Genomic DNA, 23,630 nt, shown 5'->3' with positions numbered 1-23,630 from the left:
ATGGTAGCAAAAGCAACTAATTCTTCCCACTAAACACAGCCAAGTAGGACTGACCCCTGCGACCTCTAGAATGTTTACAAATGTAAAACCGAAATTGTTTGTGAAGCTAGTGAAGTAAATTCTACTAAAATAAACTCAGTTTATTGCATTACAGTGGAGGGACTTTGCAGGAGGAGATTATGTTCTCATTTCAGTTTGAAGGGTAAATATTCTGTATGGTTGAAATTAATCTTGAAATTCTCATAAATTGCTCATAATTTACATAGTCTGCGCGGATGTGTATGTATTTGTATGTGTTTAGAGCCGTATATTCCTACCACAATGGAAACATTCATGTCCTTCCTCTAAAATTTTAATTCACATTATCTTACTTCCCTTGTTGAAACAGATGGTAAGCAGTCCAATACGGTAGCTGACATCAGTTTTACCATTAGGCCTGCACTGGAAACGTATTCAGTCCCTGCCGTGTGCCCTCAGTAACGATACCACGAGCAGAACTTCTAGAATGGCATCAGCCACCTCCCCGCTCTACCACAGCAAAGAGGACAGCTCCTTCTGTTCATCTCTAACGTGACTTTTAACCGCCTGTAATGTCCTTTTAGTCTCACAGGCTGGTGTTCCAGGAGTCTAGTTTGGAGGGTGAGTCTGAGAAATCAAGTTTGCTATATTCTAGACCAGTGCTATCCAATAGAATTTCCTGTGAGGATGCAAATATTTTATATCTGCATTGTATGATATGGCAGCCATGATCCATATGGGGCTGTTGAGCACTTACCATGTGACGAATACAACTGAGGAACTCAATTTTTTATTATAATTAAGTTGAATAGCCACGGGTAGCTAGTGTAGCTCCTGACAAATTCTTACTAACGATTTGGTAAAATAATTCTTAACATCTACGAGTTAATAGAAGTGTCAGCTGCCTGGCCATGGGTTTGTGAGTGATGAATTCACATGGTCCAAGTTGTCAGCTTCGAAGCCACAGGTTCCTTCTCTTCTCTGTGCAAGGACTTTGGGTTCCAGTCTTCTTACTCATCTGTATTGTCTTATTTTCTCCCACTCTCTCATTCACATACACAAATAAGTTACTGCATACTAAAGATTATTAAAAGATTTTTTTAAGTAACATAATCTCTAGTAGCAGGGATAAATCACTACCATTGGGTTACAGTGGTTCCTTTTTGCTACCTTGTCTTTCCAGGTAAAGTTATCTTTTAGGATTAAGACGATATATAATTTTCAATGGGTTTTACATTCATTTCTTCAGATAGCTTTTCTTAGGAAAGCAGGAGAAATGTATAATAGAACTTCTTTCAATGAAACTATTATTTGGTTTTACTAAATTTATATAAAAATTTATTTTTAAGTTATCACATGTATACAGTGCTTTCTAAATTGCAAGCTCATGAAGTCAATTTTATAAGATGAAATCAGAAGATTTTTTTTAAAGAAGTAGAATAGAGTAAGAAGGAATAGGATATATCTGAATATTTCACACACAGTGAAGATGGTTTTATGAAATGCTAGTTACATTTGCACATGTGTGAGAGGGTGTGTGTATTTCTGACTTGTGATGTAAAATGGATTTCTTGCTATGAATCTTGGTCAAAAGAAAAATAAAAAAGATGGAAAGCCATTGTCTAATTCATGGCTGGTGTGGAGACGGTGATGTCGGATCTGGCTCGAGGCCTAGATTTACTTCTGTGGAGAGTCATTCAATGTCTTTGACCCTCAATTATATTTTTGGATAGAAAATGACTGCCTTGTGTGCTTCGTGCAGCTGTTTCAAAGACCAAATAAAAGTTTAAGGTCATGTGCATTGTGGAGCTCCTTATTCCTTGGAAGGGTTTTGTCAGTTGTTTTATATTGAACAAACTCACGGCTCTCAAGAGCAATAATTTGTGCTCATGTTTGTGCTTCTGGTCGACTGAGATCTGGCTGCTCCACGCTGCCTTTGACCGTTGGCTCTGCTTCAGGCTGTGGGTTGTAGGTTGTCTGGGCTGCGGTTTAGGTTTCGTTCTGCTCCACATGCATGTGTTCTGTGATCCAGGCCAAAGGGGCGCCAGCTCTCAAGGGCATGCTCTTCTCGTGGAGAATCACCAGAACACAAAGGCAGGGCCAAACCACACAAGCAGGCTTATGGCTTCTGCTGCCACCGGGGCCATGGAAAGCTCACTGGCCAAGGGAAATCAAGTGGCCGAGCCCAGAGTCCCTGGGGAGAGAGAGTGTATTCTACTCCCAGTGGAAGGAAGACAGAAGTGAGTATTTGCTGACCAGTAATCTAAATTATCATCTTTCCCAAAAACCATTGCAGCCAAACGTTTGTTAACGACTCTATCTAAAATATGATGAAGTACCACTATGTATTTGAAGAAAGCCTCTAACATTATGGAGTGTCGAAAACAGGCACACAGAAAAAAATGAAACTGGGGCAATTTATAATGAGCAGAGAAGGACATTTGAAATACTATAATATTCTAATAGATAAGAGATTATACCAGTAAAATAAAAATAGCATGCTGTGTAAAACAATGAAAACAAGAAATAGCTCATGGAAATGAGAAGTGTGGTAGAAATCTTTTCTTAAATTTAGTAGAAGTTTTGGGAGATGAAATCAAGAGAATCTTCCAAGATGAAGAGATAGAAAATATAAGAAAATTAGATGATCAGTCCAACAGAAGCAAAAACCAATGGCCAGGAGTTCCAGGAAGAGGAAATATTGAAATGTATGGCATCAAAATATTTTAACATAATAATACAAAAAAACTTCCCTAAGCTAAAGAAAATAAACCTCCAGATTTAAAAGAGTCCACACAGCACACAACATGAATAAAGGCCTATTCCACATCCCAATATTGTAAAGCTTCAAAGTGCCAGGGGAAAAATGGTTATGAAAACGTTCAGAAACAAAAAAAGTAAATTATAGACCAAGTATTAGGAATCAGAATGGCATAGGGCTTTTCAGTTGTGATATCAGAATCTTGAAGACAGTAGTGTAGCCCCTTAAAAAATCCTGAATGAAATTTAATTTCAACATAGATTTTGATACCCAGCCAAACTAACAAGTGTATGCATATAATAACAGCATTTTCAGCCATACAGGCACTTTAAAAATGTATTATTCATATATACTTTCTTATGAAAGTTACCTGGAGAATAAACTTCCACCAGAAAGAGAATAAATCTAAAAGCAGGATGACTTACAACCGGAAAACAGGGAACTCTAATAGGAGCATGGGTAAGGATTGGCCCAATACAGCGACCAACCAGGCCAGGCATAAGAAATCAAAAAGGATATATCAAGGAAAAAAATTTAAAAGGGACTGATCATTTATCTGATGTGTCCCATTATTTGGAAAAATATTATTGATGGGTACTTGACAGATCTGTTTGATTATTTGTGGGCAGGGGTGGGGAGGGGAATGTCAGTTACCTAGAAAAATAAACTATTAATAACTTGGCAATTAATTCCAGAAATAATAGAATATTGTACAAGAAAATTAATTTGAGCAATAATTCATGTCTCTGTAGTGAAATTTATTTCAATAGTCATTATAATGTAAATGGACGACTGACTAATGATTTAACCAAAATTGTTACATGGGAGGATGAGGAGGGGATATTGAGTGGGTGGTGTAAGAGATGTAAATCATTACCTGTTTTATCACAGGAGGGCAATAGAAAATGTCTAATACTGCCAAAATCAATAAATAGCATTACGAGTATGTCACTGAAAAATAGGAAGGTAAATACCAGCAGAGGGGGTAGTGTGTGCCTTTGAAACTTAGGCTTGGAGACGGGTAAGGAGTAACAGGGGCACTGCCCTTCTTTGTTTTGAGCCATTGAGTGCTATTTGACACAAATTCGTCATAGTACTTTGATAAGAAAATTTAATCATAAAAATGAAGCTTCTATGTCCCTGATTGAGGAAAACACGTCCTGTGGTGTAGATTACAAATGAACAGTAGTGAGTCCTCCCTGCTCCGTCTCCTGTCCGTGGGACTCCCCGTTGTCCCGGTGGCTGCATTCATGGCTTGAGGCGTACTGTACCTTTCGGTAAAGTGTAAAGCAATCTGGACTTGTCTTTGCCCAGTTGGGCAAAAGCTGGCCACATTCAGCGGCAGAGTAGGCACTGCGGGTTAGCGGTGCCCTTTAAGAGGAGTGTGCGCTTGGCCTGTGACTGTTCTGGTCCTTCGTCCCGGAGCTGCTGCCTACAGCAAGGCAGCAGCCCTGACCTAGTTGGGTGAGGCAGAGGGCTACCCTGCCAGGGGGAGCATGGCATCTCTGGCAAGCGATCCCCCTTCTAACTGTTGGAGTCGGCGCCATGGCAGCTTTTCCTAACTCGGGGAGGAGGTGCTGAGCCCCAGCCCAGCTGGGTGAGTTATTTGTTGGTTTTGATGATCTGCACCAATCGCTCCTTTTCTGGCACAGATCCCCAGAGGCAGGCAGGGACTTTCCATCTCCCTGACAAAATGCTTTTTGCAGTTGGAAATGATAATAAAGTTTTATTCAGATTTCATCAAAATAGCGCTTGATGGGGGAAGCGTTATTGAATGAAATCAAGAACTTTTTAGTCCTCAGTGATAACCAGGTATCCTCAAGCAGGTCATTTTTTCTGCTTGTCTCCTATTGCCTTCCTGTGTAAACCATTAACACCTCCTCATTATATATAAGAAAAATACAGTTTTATTAATTTACTGGTAGAATTCCAGACCTTTCATAATGTGGTCTGATCTAGCATTCCGTGAGTCTATGTGCCCTTATCTGCTTCCCCACTGTCTTGCCCATGCTAATATACTTCTAATCGGCCTTTTAAAACACAGATTTTCTCTAATACTCATTTGTTGTTGTGTTTTATATGCTTTGTATTCGATCGTCTTTGTGTGTGTGTGTGTGTGTGTGTGTGTGTGTGTGTGTGTGTCTTTGCTGTTGGAGAAGAAATGAAATGAAAGATGGAGAAGAAATCAGAAATGATAATGATGCTGCCATCTTTAATTCAGCTCTTGCTGTGTGCCAGACACTTGCTAAGTGCTCAGCGTCTGACTGAATCCTCACAGTAGTTTTAGGAACATGCTACAGTGATCACTCCCACTTCAGACTGAGGAAACCGAGGGTCGTGTCCAAGGTCACAGAGCTGGCAGGTGCCAGGGCTGTGCCTGAAACCCGGATTGGCGTTGACTCTTGGGTCTGTCGTCTTAATCCCGAAGTTTGCGTGGCTCCCAGCACAGCCTCTGGGTTCTTATTACATGAGATTAAGAAAGCAGATGATTTACACTTAAAACCTCATTATCAGCATAAGGTTTCCTATGTTGTTGTTGTATATTGCTTATAAAAATCATCGCATCTTTTCTTTTTAGGAGAGTTTGGAATCTTTTACATTTTCTGTTCTGTCATTCTTTTTTGGATCCTCTCAGTTCAAAATCCTGGAGTCATCTTTGATGTCTCCTGATATCTCTCCTTTCATTTCCATAAACTCACATGTTCTCTTTATATTTCTGTTTTTAATATATATTTTACTATGTCTCTACTCCTCAGTCTGTAATATTGCAACTGTGTGTGATCTCCCTGCTGGTGTCTCCGCCATCTTAAATTGATCACACACATCGATCCAGTTTATTTTTTAAGCTCAGTTTCTCTCATATTGCATACCTGTTTAAACCATTAACATCTCCTCATTCTATATAAGAAAAATACAGTTTTATTAATCTAGCATTCAAGGCCTTTCATAATGTGGTCTAACCTATCATCCCACAGGCTAATGTGCCCTTACCTGCATTCCCACTGTCTTGCCCATGCTAATATTTTCCTAATCTGGCCTTTTAAAGCGCAGGTTTTCTCTAATACTCCTTTGTTTTTATTTGTTATATGCTTTGTATTTTATTAGTCTTTGTGTGTGTGTGTCTCATGCAACTGAATAGTTAAATTCTGCGTGTAGAAGAGATGGAAACTGAGCTCAACATAGTGCAATGTCTTATGTATAGCACTGTGTAAAAAAAAATGAAAGAATGGATTTTTAAATTTTAAAGGCAATATATAACTTAAATTTTGTATTTCTTTGCTTTTATTTCACAATGTTAGACAAAACAATAGATTTTTCTGTTATGTTTTTTTCATCTATTTAATTATGAGATGAAATATATTGGTATAACTTGAACAGTTTAAAATATTTTTAAAAGAAACAAATAAGTTTTATTCATATTCTAATCTGAAAGATACAGAAAATGTACTCCAGATGAAAATGATATACTCATTATTACATAGCTTTTTAAAGTTAAAACAATACTTGAGTACTTGTAAGAAGCTGTTTTATTATATTGTTAGTAATATGTGGTTTTGATGGGGGTAAACTGAATACTTATAGTGAAATAAATGTTACAGAAAGAACTATTTAGTTTTTCTTGCCTGATGTATTAAATATAGTTGGAAATTGTTCTGAATACTAAGTACTGATGTGAGGAAATTTTAAGTGTACTTAAATATGAAGTTTAAAATAATCTGCCTGGGCAGGGTTTTGTTTTTTAAAAGGGGGTTGCATTTTTTAAAAATTGTTTCTTGCTTTCTGCTGAATTTGAAAATGTTTCTCCCTTTTTTTTTCTTCTTATTTTAATAGCATAAATATTTATAGCTTTAACAATTTTTATAGGTGTTCTATAATCAATAAATGTTTCTACTGTAATGTATAAATTATTTAAAACTATGTTCTATGTAAGCATTTTTGCTTTGAAATATTTGAGTTTCAGCAAGATAAAGATAACTTCATCCCAAGACTAAGAAATTAACCAACATAAATGTTCACATATTTTAGATGTTTATATTTACTAACTGAGAGTACTTTTGTTGCTTTTTTATAATGCAATTTTAATGTAATATTATTTTAGCTCAGAAATCTTATACACTCTAAATGCTCAAAGGTTCTCATGCTGTATTCTTTTCCAAATCATTTTTTTCTAAATAATATTTAGCATCGTCATGATACCTCCTTTTATACCTTACATTTTTCTAAAACATGTCTTAAATTATATTACCCTTTAATTTGGTTTTCAAAATATCCAAATAAAAATCACAAATGTATCTTTCAGGAGGGAACCACATCGTTGATGTTAATCCTGACATGTATCTGATGTACTCTCACAGACAGAAATGCTACGTTGTAAAAGCAGTGACATTTTAAGTTCAGATTATTTTTAAAGGGACTGAGCCTTCGAATGAAAGTACAGATTACCCATTTTGACTACTCTCATTTAATCATTTCATCTTTCAAATTAGACTTCATCTTATGGTCCAAAAAAAAAACCCACAAAAAACACAAACCTCCTTACTAATGTGCATTTTTGGCTTTGCTAATTCCCTTTGTCACCAAATGGACGCTAGCCTACATTTTCTAATAATTTTTTTATCACATTGAAATTCATGGCAAAAACCAAACGAGGCAGTTTTGCAATCCAGTGCCTGTGTCTTATCCGGATGCCTTCTCCCTGCCTCTCTCTCCGCCTAAGGAAATAGAGAGACTGACGCTGGAGCTGAGGGAGAGCAAGCAGCACGTGGAGCGAGAGCAGCAGAAGGCGGCGGGGGCCCGAGAGGAGCTCCTGACACTGACAGAGCGGCTGGGCGAGGCCGAGCGCCAGCTGCACCACACCAGGTACCCCGGGTCCCGCTCCGCACCCCCTGACCCCCTTCCCCGCCGGGGCCCCCAGTTCAGCCCACCGGTGGTGGCCACAGGCTTCCAAGCAGTTGTTGGAGTTCGTCTCAGGCAGAGAAGCAAAACACGCAGACATGTGAGTGATGAGTGTGGCAGGGAGTTACTGATCTGTCCCAAAAGATGCTCAAATATTTAGGCGATTCTCCATCAATACAAGCAACGTGACATATTTCTCCTACCACCGCCTCGCGTGTTAATCCTGTGTCTAATAAAAATGCCGCTCTGAAGGATCCCAGGAATATATGTAGGAAAGTAATCAGACGCTGTCAGTGGCAAAAGAGGCAAAATGAAAGGCATCCTGAGATGCAAATTGAGATGGAACCGTTACTAACGAGGAACCTGGGTCCTAAGGAGGTTAAGGTGTTGAGATGAAATTGATTGCACTGTTCACATTTAAAGCATTATTATAACCAGGCTTGCACCATCCTGGTCTCACTGCCGATTGTTTCTGTCAAGGGGTATTGTGATATGAGTAGCATTGTCATAAAACATCAGTAAACACATAACTCAGCCCCAAATTACAATAAGGTATTTTTGGTAGCAAACATTGTATAATTTGCTATATTGAACTCACACACACAGACACAGAAATACAGCAGAGAAAAAGTCGAACTGTGATCGTAGATATTTCTCATTATCCTGTAAGTGGTTTCTTCTCACTTTCGGTTTTAGTATAATTTTCCATTTTCAGGTCAAGCCTTTGGGTTTCTTCAGTTTGGGGAGTTTTTCAGCTTTTAGGGAGAACTTTGTCTAAATACACATGTCGATTTGTAAGAGTGGGTTTGGTTCATCATTTAGAAAAACACTGGTCTTCTAATCATAGTAATATGTTGAATTTAAACTACGAAAGGGGACTGATCTCTTTCCCATTAAATATGAGCATGTAATTCCGAGCACGGTATGATAACAGATGGAGAAAAACACCACTTGAACAGCCTGCTTTTGGGGGAAAAAAAATATTCTGGAGGTTGGTGAACCTCCCAAAGTTTTAGGCTAGTGTCAAGATGTCTCTCGTTCTGTTAAAATCAAACTTTGTTAAAAAAAACACACACACACATTTTGTTACGATAATATTCCAAATGGAATAGTGCCAACTTCCCCTTTAAACAATGAAAGAAAAGGAGAAGGAAGAAGGAGAGAGAGGAGGAAAGAAAGAACGTACATCATTTCTACATGTGTGATATCTGGAAAAAACAATCCCAATAGATAAAGCACTTTTATGACAAAAAAATTGCTTAATACTGCAGAATAATAATGGTTCTTTGAATGCCCACTTAAAGCGTTGTTCTGTAGAGCTGAGAATGCAACGTTAACAGAGCCCCTATGGTTATGTCAGCATCGCTGTTTCGGAATTCAGTTCCATCAGGATAGCGAACAGTCTTTCTTGTCAGACTTCTATTGAGAAGCAGCCATTTGTGTGCTCGGCCCCACCAAACCCCAGAAATAGGACAGCTTTTCATGCCTCCCTGTGGCCGAGCCTCAGTAAATAAATATTAATACCGGCTTTGCCCCCCTGTCTTATTCTGAGAGTTAATTTCTGAAGTTGTAGTTCGTGGAGAGTTTTCCTGCGAGATGCCCATTTGTACCATCTGACAAGATCAATTTCTTGCAAGGAGAGCATATTAAGATACAGCAACTCTGCAAGTGACTAGTGGTAACGAATTCTTTTGTTCTTAAGGAAAACGGTTTTTCTGGCTTCTGTAGAAAGCTTTTTCTACTGAGCTTTATTTACACCAAGTTACAAAAATTTAACCTCCCCTACTTTTACAGGAAATACAGCGTGATTCCCTGTTTTCTAGGTGTGGTATTGTTTTGTAAGCATTTTAGGCTTCCATATTTTACAAAACCTAGGAATGTAAAAGTGGCAATAAACGTGTAAGGGGCTATATATATATCTCTCTTTTGCACTGAAAATGTGACTTGGTTGTGGGGTTAAATATTTCTGATTCACTTTTTGAGGTTTTTTTTAGAGTTTACTTCCCCTCATCATTCTTTATTGATTCAGTATTCTCAAGTGTGTGTCTGGGAAACATGGGTGTCTCTTTCCCCCATCCCCATATATTCCAGCTGAAAGAAATAAATCCCATACAGATAGCTCTTCATTTATTCTTAACATCAACATTTTGAATGTCATATTCTGAACAAAGTTTAAAATTGAATGTGAAAACCACGTTATAAAGTAATAATGAAATAAGAATCCAAATCTTCCAGGCAAATGAAATTTAAAAACTGGAGTAGAAATCTGTAGATCAATCTGAAAGGAAAATTATTCTATCACTTTTTTTTTTGGTATCTCCCTTTATTGATTAACTAGACTTAAAAAAATAGAAATTTAACATTTATTGAAAGACCCAGCTGGTAAGTATGACATTCACTTATTCAACAAATAATTAATTGAGCACCTACTATCTTTTACTACTTTTATTGCTTGGCCCTTGGCATAGAGGAAAAAGATTCAGGTCCCACCTTAGGTTGCTCCCACTCTCGCACTCTCTTACGGAGCTAGATACACACAGTATAATAGTGTGTGATAACTGTGCAACGACAGGAATGAAGGTGGCCACAGGAGCACGTGGGAGGAGAGCTGGCTCCTTTGGCATTGGAAGTGAAGGTGGCAGTCAGGAAGACTGCCTGGAAGAGGAGCTGTCTGGCAGTGACCTTGTTAATAGTTCAGGAGTAGGAGTTCTCAGAGTGGAAGAATGTGGGGGAAGTTTCCCAGCTGCAGGGAGCAATGTGTGCGAAGGCAAAGATGGGAGCGCGCATGAACTACTGGGCTACTCTCCTATCGTCAGCAGGGCTCCCCACATGATCAGCTTGTGCGTGGGAGGCTGACCCCGTCAGCAGTGTGGAGAGGGAACTTGAGAGTTCATGCGGGAACAGGAAGACCGGTTCGGACAGTCAGCAACCACAGCCCAAATCTGACCCATCTTCTGTTTTTGTATGAGCCCTGAGCTAAGAACGGCTTTCTACTCTTAAAGCGTTGTGGGGAGAAGGGAAAATCATAATTTGTGGCCCATAAAAGTTACACACCCATAATAAAGTTTTAGTGGGCACAGATTCCGTTATGTTGTTGCAATGGCACCACCAGGGCAGAATTGAGTATGGTCCCCAAAGCCTAACGTATTTACAAACACTCAGGAGATGCTGTTTAATGCAAGAAGTCAAGAGAGCTTGAACTAATATGGGTTCAGATGTGTACTTCAAAGGGCAATTAATTAAAAGACACCGTGAACCCAGCCGGTGTGGCTCTGGTTGAGCGTCGACCTATGAACCAGGAGGTCATGGTTGGATTCCTGGTCGGGACACAGGCCCGGGTTGCGGGCTGGATCCCCAGTGTGGGGGGTGCAGGCGCCAGCCGATCCATGGTTCTCCCTCATCATTGATGTTTCTCTCTCTCTCTCTCCCTCTCCCTTCCTCTCTGAATCAATAGAAAATATATTGTTAAAAAAAGGCAACGTGGAGACAAGTTGGTTAAGGAGAAGAGGATGGGCAGGGCCCATGTAGAATATAAGCACCATCGTAGTCCGGGGCAGGGATGGTGCGGAGAGCCACGGAGGCTGACGGGCCTGCAGTGGATAAGCAAAGGCTACAGAAGGCATCGGGGCTGCCTTAGCCAAACAATGACAACCACACACTATTCTGAGGGGCGGCCCCCAGCACCCCAGGATTGGGGACACTGGGTTTTAGTATCTCCCCCCGGCATTCACTGTCTTTGCAACTATTGACAAGTTACTTCATTCTTTGAACCTGCTTGCTTCCCTATGAATCGAGGTTAGATTGCATGATTTCTAGGTTTCCTTTGGCTCCGGTCGTCAATGACTCTAACAATGATTTAACACAGTGTATCGTGCAGTTCCACTTTCCAGGTGTTAGGCATTTAAATTGCGTGGAGTGCCCTTTGTTTAAGATGTTTCCTGAGGTTGAAGGACATAGACTGTCCTTCATACCCACCATTTGCATTCCTCATGATTCAGGCTGACCTCGATAAGGTATGAAATAGTCGCTCACATTCTTCTCATCTGCTCCGCCAACCACTGCCAAGTGAGTATTCCTTGATCTCATCACCTGCTCTCAGGCCCTCCCATGGTGCCTCGCGGACTGTTCCCGATGTCCCGGCCACTCAGCATGGCAGGCTCCCCAAGGGCTCCCAACCTTCCCGTGTTATTTCATCGCCACCATTTCCATCTTCTCCCATGCTGACTTCAGGCCAGACTTAAGCAGATGCAGCGCCCTTGAATTTTTGGACTTTTCTCCCCTTTTACTGCTCTGCACACCTAAAATACCCCTTAGCCTTCTCTAGCCTGTGGGAACCTCACCTTCTTTTGCAGCTCCAGCCCCGCTCACACCCACTGAAGGCGCCAAGTGACTGGGGCCATCGCTGGCAGCGGTGCAAGAGGCGGCTGCTGGCCCTGATCTCCCCTCAGGAGCAGGGGGAGGTGGAGAAGCCCAAGGGGCGCCTGGGGCCAGCAGCTGCTGCTCACACCCCCGAGTGATCAGGGCCAGCATTGGGTGATGGCAGTGGGTGCGAGCACCAGGTGAGACCGCAGTGCGTGAGAGCAAAGAATTTTCAGTAACCACCAGAGGCTCACCCCAATGACAGTGACTGGCGCCGGCGCCCCGCCTTGTTCTGGTACTCCTGCTCACCTGCTCCACCATCCCGCTGTGGCGAATGCCCGCCATGTTCCACGCATGCCCCCGGGTGGTCAGCACACATCATAGTGACTGGTTGTTCTGCCATTCGGTCTATTTGCATATTAGCCTTTGCTAATGTGCAAATGGACCAATGGGTGGAACGACCGGTCACTATGATGCGCACTGACCACCAGGGGGCAGACGCTTAACGTCAGGAGCTGCCCCTGGTGGTCAGTGTGCTCCCACAGGGGGAGCAGTGCTCAGCCAGAAGCCCGAGCTAGGCTCACGGCTGGCCAGTGCAGCGGTGGTGGCGGGAGTCTCTCCCCGCTCCGCGGCAGCACTAAGGATGTCCGACTACCAGCTTAGGCCCGCTCCCCATGAGTGCAGGCCAGGCTGAGGGACAACCCCCCCACCCCACCCCCGAGTGCATGAATTTCATGCACCGGGCCTCCGGTAGTAAGACAAATGATAAGATCCAGAAGGAAGATTCCAGGTAAGGTGTTAGAGGGACAGAGGGACAGAGGGATGGATAACTTCTTACTGACCTTGGTAGCACTGGGATACAGGAAAATGGGAATGAAGGGAACTCCATGGGAAATTGCAGAGGGCAATGGCATTTGGGAGGTGCATATGTGTGTACAAGAGTAAGTTAAATGCAGCCTACCATTTAAATATCTAAATGCATGTATGTCTGAGGTTAAGGATATATGCATCTTAGGGCCTGCCTGGTGCCTGGGACGTATAGTAGCTCTTTAAAGAACAATAATAGACTAGCTTTTCCCTGTTTTACAGCGAGTGCATCTGAGCCCCAGAGAACTAAAATGGTTCATCTAGGGTCACGCAGCAATTTGCTTACAAAGCCGTGCTGTCACCCATCAGGCTGTAACGCAGTGCGGATTAGTAGGGAGGGGGCTCACGCAACTGGTCCCGACATACAGCTGAGCGCGTCAGTCACATAAATTTACCACAGAAAGAAGCGTTGGCTGCTCCCAGCACTGGTATAAATAGGCCAGCGAGGCTCGGTCTTGGCGTGGGTTTTTCCTACGAAGCTGTCCTTTGGCTCGTCACTTGCCGTAGTCACTTCACATATTATAGAGCAACTGTCATTCTCCTCCACTTCTTCACTGCATTTCCATAAAACAGCGGGAGTGCCTTCCTGTTTGTTTTTGACATGTTCTAAGATCTTTGAAGAGCCACAGGATTTAAATTCCTCTCCCAAGACGACCGTTTCCATCCGTGTGGGCCGATCACTTTGCAGGACGCCTCTGACAACAAGCAGCTTTGGATGGCTGTGATGGTCACTAACTGCTTACTGAGGCTTCTCCGTACCTACCTGTATCGAAACACGCCTTTGAGTCTGCGTCTTTTTCTCAGACCTGCTGTGGACGGAGAACCACTTCCTTTGACAGCCAGACCATGTAAAATCCAGGTGCAGCTGGCCTGGGCGTTTTCTGGACCAGGGACTCGGGGTGACGCCAGTTTCCTGTCCTTTTCTAACTGTCATTTGCAGGGCCTGACTTCTGTTGGCATGTTGGTTCATTCTGTCCGGTTCTCTCACACCACGGAGTCGCCTGAATAGAAGACAAAGGAGTTGCCCTTCATATATATATATACACACACACACTAGAGGCTCATTGCATGAAGAGATTCTTGCAATAGGCCTTCCTTCCCTTGGCTTCCAGCACCAGTTTTCCTCTGGCACCGGGGACTCAGGCCTTCGCTCTGGCCGGAGTCTGCTGCCTTTGCTGCAGACTCCAGCCAGAGTCTGCCGTCTTTGCTGCAGACTCCGGAGTCCCCAGTGTTCGTCTTTGCTGTGGCCAGAGTGCTGCTCCTATAGATCCCTTCACCCCTGCCCTCCCTCTCATAGCAGGCATCCTGCCCCGCCCGGCCACTCCATGCCTGGAGCAGCTGGGCAGCCACCATCTTTGTCCTTCTGATTTGCATATTCCCTCCTGATTGGCTGGTGGGCATAGCAGAGTGATGGTCAATTTGCATATTTCTCTTTTATTAGTGTAGATATACACAGTATACATACATACATGTGTATATGTATATTATATACATATATAATATATACACATATATAACTTTATTGATTTTAGAGAGGAAGAGAGAGGGAGATAGAGATAGAACATCAATGAGAGAGAATCTTTGATTGGCTGCCTCCTGCCCGCCCTCTACTGGGGATCAAGCCCACAACCCAGGCATGCGCCCTTGACCGAAATGGAACCCGGGATCCTTCAGTCTGCAGGCCGGCGCTCCGTCCACTGAGCCAAACCGTTAGGGCAAGGAAATGCCCTTGACCTCAGACCGTAAGGAAGTGACTTCACTTCCAGTTTCAAGAGCTGCAGTTCAGGTTTCAAAACTGAGTCACGTGCACGCACCCCCTTGTGGGTGCTGGGGCTGGCGGCCTCCCAGGACCCCCAGAGTAAGGGGAAGGCTTCCGGGGTCCTGGGGAAATAAAGCAGCAGGTGTCCCCTCCGCTGCCTCTGTGGTCTGTTAAGCGGAGTCTCCGGTTTTCCCTTGAGGAATGGCTTGAAGAGGAAGGAGGGGGAAGATTAGATCTGCTCCTTTGGTTTGAGAGAGAGGGTCTCCATTGTGGCATGTGGCCAGTCCCAAGGGGCTTTGTGGTTTTATTCAGAGCATCCTCAGAATAGAGAGAGAGATGAAAGGGTGCATACATGAACATCTAGCACATGCCAAGCCCTGGGCTGGGTGTTACCTTGTCTGCCACGAGACGCATACAAAAATTGAGAGTATTTGGAAACTTCTGTCCCTCTTTTAAACTGCCACAGTATCCGAGTGCATGATCAGAGGGCTGTATTGGCTATCTTAAAATTTTTCTAGTAATTCATTTTTAAAAAATTTATTTTCTGATTACAGCTGAAATACAATGCAGTGTTATGTGAGTTTAAACAAATACTCAAATATTATATTAGTGTACCACTTAGAAAGTAGATGTTCGTATCACTTCTGAAGTGGTCACCTCGTAAGTACCCATCTGACACCATACTTAGTGATGACAATATTATTGACTTTTTATTTCATTTCACAAAGTGAATGCTTTGCCAAGGACTGGAAATGTTTTTTAAGAGGATATTTTACACAGAAGTTGGAGACACCCTGTCCTCTCAACCCCTACAGCAAGTCCAAGGACATGGGGTCCTAGGGGGGTGAGGCGTGACGTCACACAGCCCGTGACGTCACACAGCCCGGAAGGAGGGAGGAGTAGAGGAGGCGGGGTCGAACTGGGTCCCTCGGACTCCAGATCCCGTGCTCACAACTCCTATTCAGAAATAAGCACAAAACAGCTTTCAGAGTGGAACAGAAATTCTTCTATGGCTCAGGAATCTTGGTTCATGGGCCTCTTTTATCTCCATCTCCATCCCCACGTTGGCAGCAGGGGAAGTCTAGCAGGTTCCTAAAGGATGAGTAAGTTTCCCTCTCCTCCTTATTGTAGGGAGAATTAAGGAGGAAATGCACTCGTCTTCAGGTGACAGCTAGTGTGAGCCAAAGAGGGGGCATCTGTAAAACTGTCAACAATAAAAATAAATTTTAAAAGTGAAATAAAGAACAGCCCGGCCGGCGTGGCTCAGTGGTTGAGCTTCGACCTATGAACCAGGAGGTCACATTTGATTCCCGGTCAGGGCACATGCCTGGGCTGTGGGCTCCATCCCCTGTGTGGGGCGCGCAGGAGGCAGCCGATCCATGATTCTCTCTCATCATTGATGTTTCTGTCTCTCCCTCTCCCTTCCTCTCTGAAGTCAATAACAAATATATTAAAAAATAAAATAAAATAAAGACCAAACTTCAGTCTATCTTCACTTGTATGGCATAGTATAACAGGGAACTTGATCTTTTTTTTTTTTTTTCCCTTCTGCACTTATTGAAGAATTTTTAGTCTAAAGTTCCCTTTAAAAGTTAAACTCGCGTTTTTTCCTGTTCTCCTTGCATGAATAAATTAGGCAGAGAACATGTCAAAAATAATCTTAAGTGGATATATGTGCAACCAACATCCTCGAGTCTCAAAATAGATGGCCTGGGTCCTGTTTTAAGTTGCGTCCTCTTTTCCTCGCCTTACCCCGTTCCAGAGCGAGCGGGCTGTCGCAGCCAGGGGGGAAAAGGCGCTTCGTGTTGTCTGATGGACACCCCGTGGCCGGTGCCTGCGCCCCTCTGCCTGTTTGAAGGGCTGAGCACCCGGGTCCCCGCGTGGCCCGGGGCGGGAGGCCAGATCACAGGCTGCCAGGACGCGTCTCCGCGGGCTCTGCCCAATGTCCCTGCCCCCCTCCTCTCAGGCCTGGAGCCCAAATATGTGTGTGCAGTGAGTCCCTCTCCTGCCGCCCAGGCCCACAGCCTGGCACATGGTGGGGGCCCAGAGGCAATGGAGAAGGCGCTGCCCGCACCCCGGGCCTGACTCAGCAATGAGCACCACGTTCAGTGAAAACAGGAGCGAAAAACAAAGCCTGAAATTGGGATCCTCGGAGCCCGAGGTAGGAGTGTTTTTGTAACAGAAAGCTCTGATCTGCAACACGAACTTGAGGGGAAGGACGTATGGAAACATCACCCCTGTAACGATGTTCAATCCCCTCTCAGGCACCTCTTCCTAACTGGGGGTGTCGGTGAGACCAATTGTTAGGCATCGCTCACTTGTTAATGTTTCCCTGAGGCAGCGGCTCATCGGCTGGTAGATCCCGGCATCAGAGCTGATTTTAAGGAACCAGAGGAAGAAGAGGCTTGGAGACCCCCCAGTATCAGGGTCTGTCGTGGACAGTGTCCCTGGGGGCCCCGGCCCCGTCCCAGTGAACACACTGGTACGAAGCTACTGCTCTGTCGGCTTGGCCGAGCAGAGAACGCCGCTCCCTAAGCACAGTCCCGGGGACTCGGGGTGGGCACCGCATGGCTCAGAGACATTTGGGAGCTGCTGCAAAGCAGGTGTCCGCCGAGGGGAAGGCTGAGCCACCTTAACTCCAGTGCCCTCTCCCAGCCCCCTAGGTGCCCTGTGGAGGGCTGAGCATCCATCTAACTGGTGATGGGGAAGGTGAGGAGAAACGGGCATGGTACCAAAGAGATTCCTCCCCCCAGGGTACCCGCATCCCTCAGAACCGGCATCGTGTCTCCTCCGAGGACCTATTTCTGACCAGGGGCGGGGGTTTATCGAAAGAATGCACCCCGTGTGGAGGGAGTCCTTATTATAAATATGACTCTACCATCAAAAGAAGTATGTGAAAGTAACAAGCCACTCCTGAAATGTCTACAACGGTGGGGGTTGGGGGGTTGAGGATGAGGCATTAAAAGTGGGGGGCAGTCTTCGAGAGCTGCCGGTCTTCTGGACGCTCGGCTGAAGTGGGGCCACCAGGCCGGGCGTCGCTGGATCTGTCGCCGGTCCTGGCTGTTTCTGATTCTCCTCTGTCACCTGGGGACAGTGTCCTCCTGCCCTTCATTCCCTGCGTGTCTTCATTGTGATTTCCTGAGGACACATGAGAGTGAAAGGCACCGACCCTCACCAGGTCTGGGGGGCTCCAGCGCTATTATCATATTATTATATAAATTCATATGAAGTCAACGAATAGCAGCCACAGGGCAGTGCTCAGGCCCGAACACTCCAGGGCCACGGAGGCACGATCAAATCACTCGAGTCCTTTTTGGCAAGGTGGGGACGTGGGCCAGGGGGACACAGAGTCTGTCGTTCCACACAGGACGTGCGGTTCTCTGACTCTGTGTCTTTAGAGGAAAACCACCAGCCACTCCTGATATTCACCGTCCGTCCAACAAGATCCTCCGGTAGCAGCTCCGCTCTGCTGCGCGATGGCAGTTCCCTCTGAACCTGCTCTGGAATAAAAGCATTTCCTCCGAGTCCCTCGCTACTGCATCAGGCCGCAAGGGCTGGGTTGAGGAAAGACGATAATTGTATTAAGAAACAATAAGAGTCACGGACGGTGGAAATAGACCCGCTGTCCACCGAGGAGCCCAAACCCCGCACACACACCGATTTGCACAAAGAAATTAATCATCTGTGAGAAGTGGGAGAAAGAAGGACAGCACGAGGCAACTCGGGCAACTAATAAACTTTTTAGATGCTGCTTCCTGTGTTTGCTTTTCATGAAACCCAGGAACGGCGGCGGCTCTGCCGTTGTCATTCAGTCCACACTCCTTCCTGTCTGTGACTCATATACAAAGGCCTGGGGATGCCAGCAAATAAACTGTTAACGGAGAATTAACTTCGCTGGCAGGCGCTCACCCTTATCTTCCAAATTAAAGAAAATGAAATGGGCAGAAACAGAGTGTAGATTACCTCCTTTTTGTCAAAAATGGTGGGAATTTGAAAATTAATAATAAAAAAGGGAACAGATGCGGGCACATGCCAGAGGGAGATTAATGTGGAGAGGAAAATCTGTGAACAACAAAACTGGAGCAAACGGAATCAGTGGGAGGTGGTTGTACAATCAAAATCAGGATAAAAGAGAAATTACAAGCAACCCTGCTCTTGTCAATGTAGTCGTAATGAAAGGCTGCCTCTGCCAGCAGCGCGAACCTGTGTTAGCACTTTGGGGTAAGGATGGTAGCCGGGTGCCAGGTAGGAGGGCAGTGCTGGGTTGCTGGGCAGCAGCCATCATGTACGGAACAGATGGCACGGAAAGCTGGCAGGGGAGGGGTTCCTTAGCAGAACTAATCAGACAGTAACAGATAGGGCAGCTGGGAGGACTGACCACCGAGCGCGCGCCTGCGGGTAGCCGAGTGCCATGATGTTGGCAGTGGTGTGCCCATTGGTCTGAGAGAAGACCTTGCAACGTCTTTCCCGTCTTCGCAAGGACTGAAACTTTTGTTCCGAAGGAAGCACGGAGCCGAGTTGTAGCACAGTGGCGGGCGGGGATGGAGACGGGAAGAGCTGTCTGGCCGTCGGGGGGGCGGGCGGTTTGTGTGCGGGTTTCAGCCCGGCTCCCACGCAACTTAGCTTTCCGCTGCTTGCGCGGCCCTGCCGTCCTCATGGCACGTGGAATGGTCACTTTAGATATTTTATGCATCAGAGGGTTTGCAGGATGCAGGCGACTGTGACCGTTCGAAAGGGGAGCTGATCGGCTTCCCACCACACGTGTCCTTCGCAAGTGAAACCGGAAAAACAACCCGAAGACGCGTGTGTGTGTGTGCCCCCCGGTCTCCCATCGCCTGTTTAGACCGTGCTTGATGCCTAGGCGCCGGCCCTGCTCTCCCTGCCCGGGTAACTGTGGCTTGGACATCCAAGTGTTAAGCATCATGCAGAGTCCCAAACCATGAAACCAAAAGTAAGTCCTTCTGAGTAAATGAAAGAAGAAAGACAACCTGACCTGTTCAATTTAATAGCTGAGTAGGGAGACAGGTGTTTTTTAAATATAGAATTGGGCCGTTCGTGCTTAAACTAGTACTTGAACAAAGAAATCCAGATCTCCTACATCTGTTTTTGAACTGGTATATTTCTTTCTTTCTTTCTTCCCTTTTTTTTTTTTTTTTTTTTGCAGGAGGTTTGTAGCTTGGCTCAATTTATTCATTTTGGAGGGGGAGGAGGGGGCATCCCCAGGATTTGAAATAGGTGGTATAACATAGCCATATGCTATTTATGCAGCAGTTTCTGCAATAAATCTAATTTGGTGCTGTCAGAAAAATTAGACTTATTTGATGTAGCAGCAGCACATTAGTAAATGATCGTGGCAGATTTAAACTTGTCACTCCCGTCTCTTCGTCTCCTCTTACTCTCAGCAGAATCTTGCAAATGCGTTCCCCCCTTGATGGGTTCTTTGTCCTGCAGCCCCGCAGACATTTCCACCCCCCAGAGAAGGTGTGGCCTCCAGGTAATGGAGGAAGGGGGTGGAAGGAGGAGTACCCCCTCTTGTTCAAAGGCTTCATGAGGAGATAGGGAGAAAAAGCAAGAAACCAGACAAAACGAACTGTGTTCCCTTCGTGTGCCATTCTTCGAAAAGCGGGACCGTTAGTCAGAATGCAGAGGAATGAAGGTCAGATCTTTATGAAGGAGTTTAAATATTTTACCTCCCAGCCCACGCCCATCTGCTGTTTCCGTGAAGCTGATATTAAAGAACGGGAGGGACGGCAGCTCTTGTCTTCACCCCCAGCGCCCTTAGGACGGCTCTTCTGTTCCCTGTGCAACCTGGCAGCGTGGCTTCCAGGCTGTGTTTTTCCTGTAAAACGTGTGTTTCAGGTGTTGGCATCCAACTGCCTAAAACTTTTCCCGGGTTTTTCTATTTAAAGGATAATATAAGCACGTTACCCATCAGGCAGATAAATAGAAACAGTATTCCCTGAATCCCTGAAATGATCCATTTGTCAAAGTAATCATGCTATTATTTCCCTTTTCTTTCTCTTCCGTATTTAGGGAGGAGAAAGTGTGTGCGTGTGTGTGTGTGTGTGTGTGTACATTCATGCATCTGTGCGTGACTATACGTGATGTTCAACGGAGTGGTTTTCATTTGTTTATGTTCTTACCGTACAAATTCTCCATAACAAGCCTACTCGTGTGTTTTTGAAATGTAATTTGCTGCGTACGAAGAGTTGCTGCACGGTGCTTTCGGCAGCCTCTATTAAACCAGCGATTTGCTAATAGTTCTTCCCTTTCTACAGCAAATCAGACCATGCAAGTGATCAGATTACCAGTCCCCTTCCCATGCTATGCAGAAGCAGGGGGCCAGGTGACCAAGCAGGGCCGGCAGGAAAGGGGAAAATAAATACCCAGGAAAGAGGGAACCAACTCGCTGGGCAAATTAGATAGGATTTCTGAAGCCTCCTCCACAGAAAGAGAAATTACTTAGAAAGTATGTTTCAGGAAGATGAAAGAGAAAGCACCTCTTAGGAAACATATTTTGGTTTCAAAGTCCATATATTAAATTCTGTGTATACATATTACATAAGAACGATTATAGGCTATCGGGGACTTTGGAGATGAGTAGTAAAATTGAAATAAGCTGAAAAGAATGTCTCTTTACTTGGATTTGAAGCTTTCCTTCCTGTTCTTTTGTTTTTGCTTTTATATTTAGCATCACAATAATTTTCTTTTAACACATCTGAAAAACTGCTCTGATAAAATATTTTTAATACATTATAAATATTTAATTTATCAAAACCTTAAACTTCAAGTTTTCAATTACATGTATTTTAGACCGCTTTTATTAATAAAATCTGCTTTTAATTTTATGTCAATGCAAGAAGCTTACATTTTTATCTTTTCCAAAAAATTTCAAAAATTTTACAGGCTTGATTAATTTTACTTAATAAAAACATATGCAATGAGATTAGTTCTTGAGATAATTCTTCATAATATAACAGCAGCGTTATGAATGAAGTTCCATAAAATTTTTGCCATATATTTTCTCCTGCAGAGTGATCTCCCTTTTTCTTATTAAGGCATTTGAATCAAATGATTTTTTTCATAAAGAATCTGATTGTCTAAAATACTGATAATTCTACATAAAGTGATTTTACATCTTATTTATGAAGGAGGGTGAATACTTGATAGCTGTAGATAACAGAATGAATTTTCACCTAATTTCTAGGAGTTTCTTTTTTTCTCAGAATGGCCATTTGATACAACTTATATTTCTTTAGATAGATTTTGTGTTTGTTTGGTAGCATATATTTGAACATTACTTAAGCAGAACTTTATTTTTTAAATGATGGAATTTAAAATTTACATACATTGGTTTGTATAGTATGGGTTAAGTTTTCCAAAGCAGTGATGGAGCTGTGTGTGATACAGAGCTCCTAATTGAAATGGTACACATTTGTGCATTTTGAGCATTTCAGTGGAAAATTTCTTAACTGGAATACTCTTTCCCTTGGCTAATTCATTAGTGAAAATATTTATTCCTCAAGTTAATGCTATAGAGTATGAAACAATTTTTACATAGTGTAAGCTTGTTTGTGGTATTTTGATTTCACTTTAAAACTTTTATTTTGCTTCTTATGCATATAGTTCCTGCCCGATATAATAAGAAGTGCGGAGACACGTGAAGGAAATGTACATATCAGCTGTCTGGTTCTACAAATGATCATTAAGACACCCCCTCTCGCTGCCTTGACTCCAAATCATTGTCTTCCCGAACCCCAAAGTACATGTCACAAGTACATTACACCACAGGACCTCGTCTTCTGCTGGTTAGCGAGAGAGGATGGGGATCCAGGCCGGCAGTTCGTTTGACAATGACCTTGAGGGGCTCTGCTTCTTGAAGAAGAAAGCAGAAGCTTGCGGTAAACAAAGTTCACTTCTGACAGATGGATTGAATGACAGAAAGGTTGCGAGTGCCAGAATAGCCTGGCAGAGGAGGGAATGTTCAGTGGAATCCAACAGGAGAGGAGGTGTGAACAGGTGCAGGGCTGCTGACGGAAGGGGAACCAGATGGAAGGAGCCAGAGCCAGTTTATTTAAAGGAAAAGGCAGAAAACATTGAAAGGCTGTGCGATCAGTGGCTAAAAGTGTTCGCAGAGGAAGGTAAAAATCCACAAAGCAAAACTGCACGGTGGGGTAGCTCACACTTAGCATAATGGTAGTAATCTGTGGGTTTAGTTTGGAAGTTGCGATGGAAATACATTTATCTTCGCTCTTGACACCATGAAGGAGAGAGATTTGAAAGTTGTTTATTTTATTTTTTAAGTTTCTAAGCTTTTTTTTTTTTTTTTTTACATCCACCCATTAATTTAATTCTTTTCCAGCCAGAAGCTCCGTTGTGATAATCCTAGAATTGTGTCGTCAGCGAGGAAAAGGGGAAAAAAAAAAATTAAGTGAAGGTTAACATTCCATTCAAATGGGTCTTGTGATGCCCGGGTTCTGTTCACATATGGGAAGCAAACGCGAGCCTTGCTGGGCGGCATCTGTAACAGCTAAGAAATATGCAACGTCGAACTAGATGTTGGTGCTTGCTTTTGTTGTTCGGAGCCTCTGTTCCTTTTGCAAAGTCCGGTTGGTTGGTTTGTTTCGGTTGGAATAATGCTCTCCGAAATACTCATTTCCCACCACGATCCCTAGCCTGCGTTCTGTGGCTGAGGTTGCCCTGATTTCCGCTGACCTCAGTGACCTGCCTTCGGGCAGACACCTGCACACTCCATAGCATTGACAATGGGAACAGTGGACAGTGGGGCAGGGAGGGGGCCTTCCTTACTTTCCAAGTCCTATTAAAATTAAACTTTCTTCTTATAAGTGTATTTCTAGTAACACATGATCTCACTCATCTAGGGGAAATGATAAATAACATAGACCGATGAACAAGAACAGACCCAGAAACAAGGAGGCATGGATCAGACTGTCGGGCCTCAGAGGGAGG

At 43.9% G+C, this 23,630-nt stretch overlaps 1 protein-coding gene across 7 annotated transcripts in view; it reads left to right on the top strand.

The window, feature by feature from the left end:
• Nucleotides 1-23,630, top strand: part of SDCCAG8 (SHH signaling and ciliogenesis regulator SDCCAG8) — a 207,459-nt gene that overhangs the window by 86,052 nt on the left and 97,777 nt on the right. For all 7 annotated transcript variants that reach the window (XR_013813108.1, XR_013813109.1, XM_079763610.1 and 4 more), the window contains exon 13: nt 7,497-7,639. Coding sequence is in view for 5 of the 7 variants with exons in the window: in XM_079763610.1 (XP_079619736.1) it covers nt 7,497-7,639 (143 nt within the window). In the remaining 2 variants the exon portion in view is untranslated. The remainder of the gene's footprint in view (nt 1-7,496; nt 7,640-23,630) is intronic.

This window comes from Cnephaeus nilssonii (assembly GCF_951640355.1).
Source record: "Cnephaeus nilssonii genome assembly, chromosome: 23".
NCBI lineage: Eukaryota > Metazoa > Chordata > Mammalia > Chiroptera > Vespertilionidae > Cnephaeus > Cnephaeus nilssonii.
Note: the sequence above shows the minus strand (reverse complement) of the source record. Positions and strands in the feature narration are given on the sequence as shown.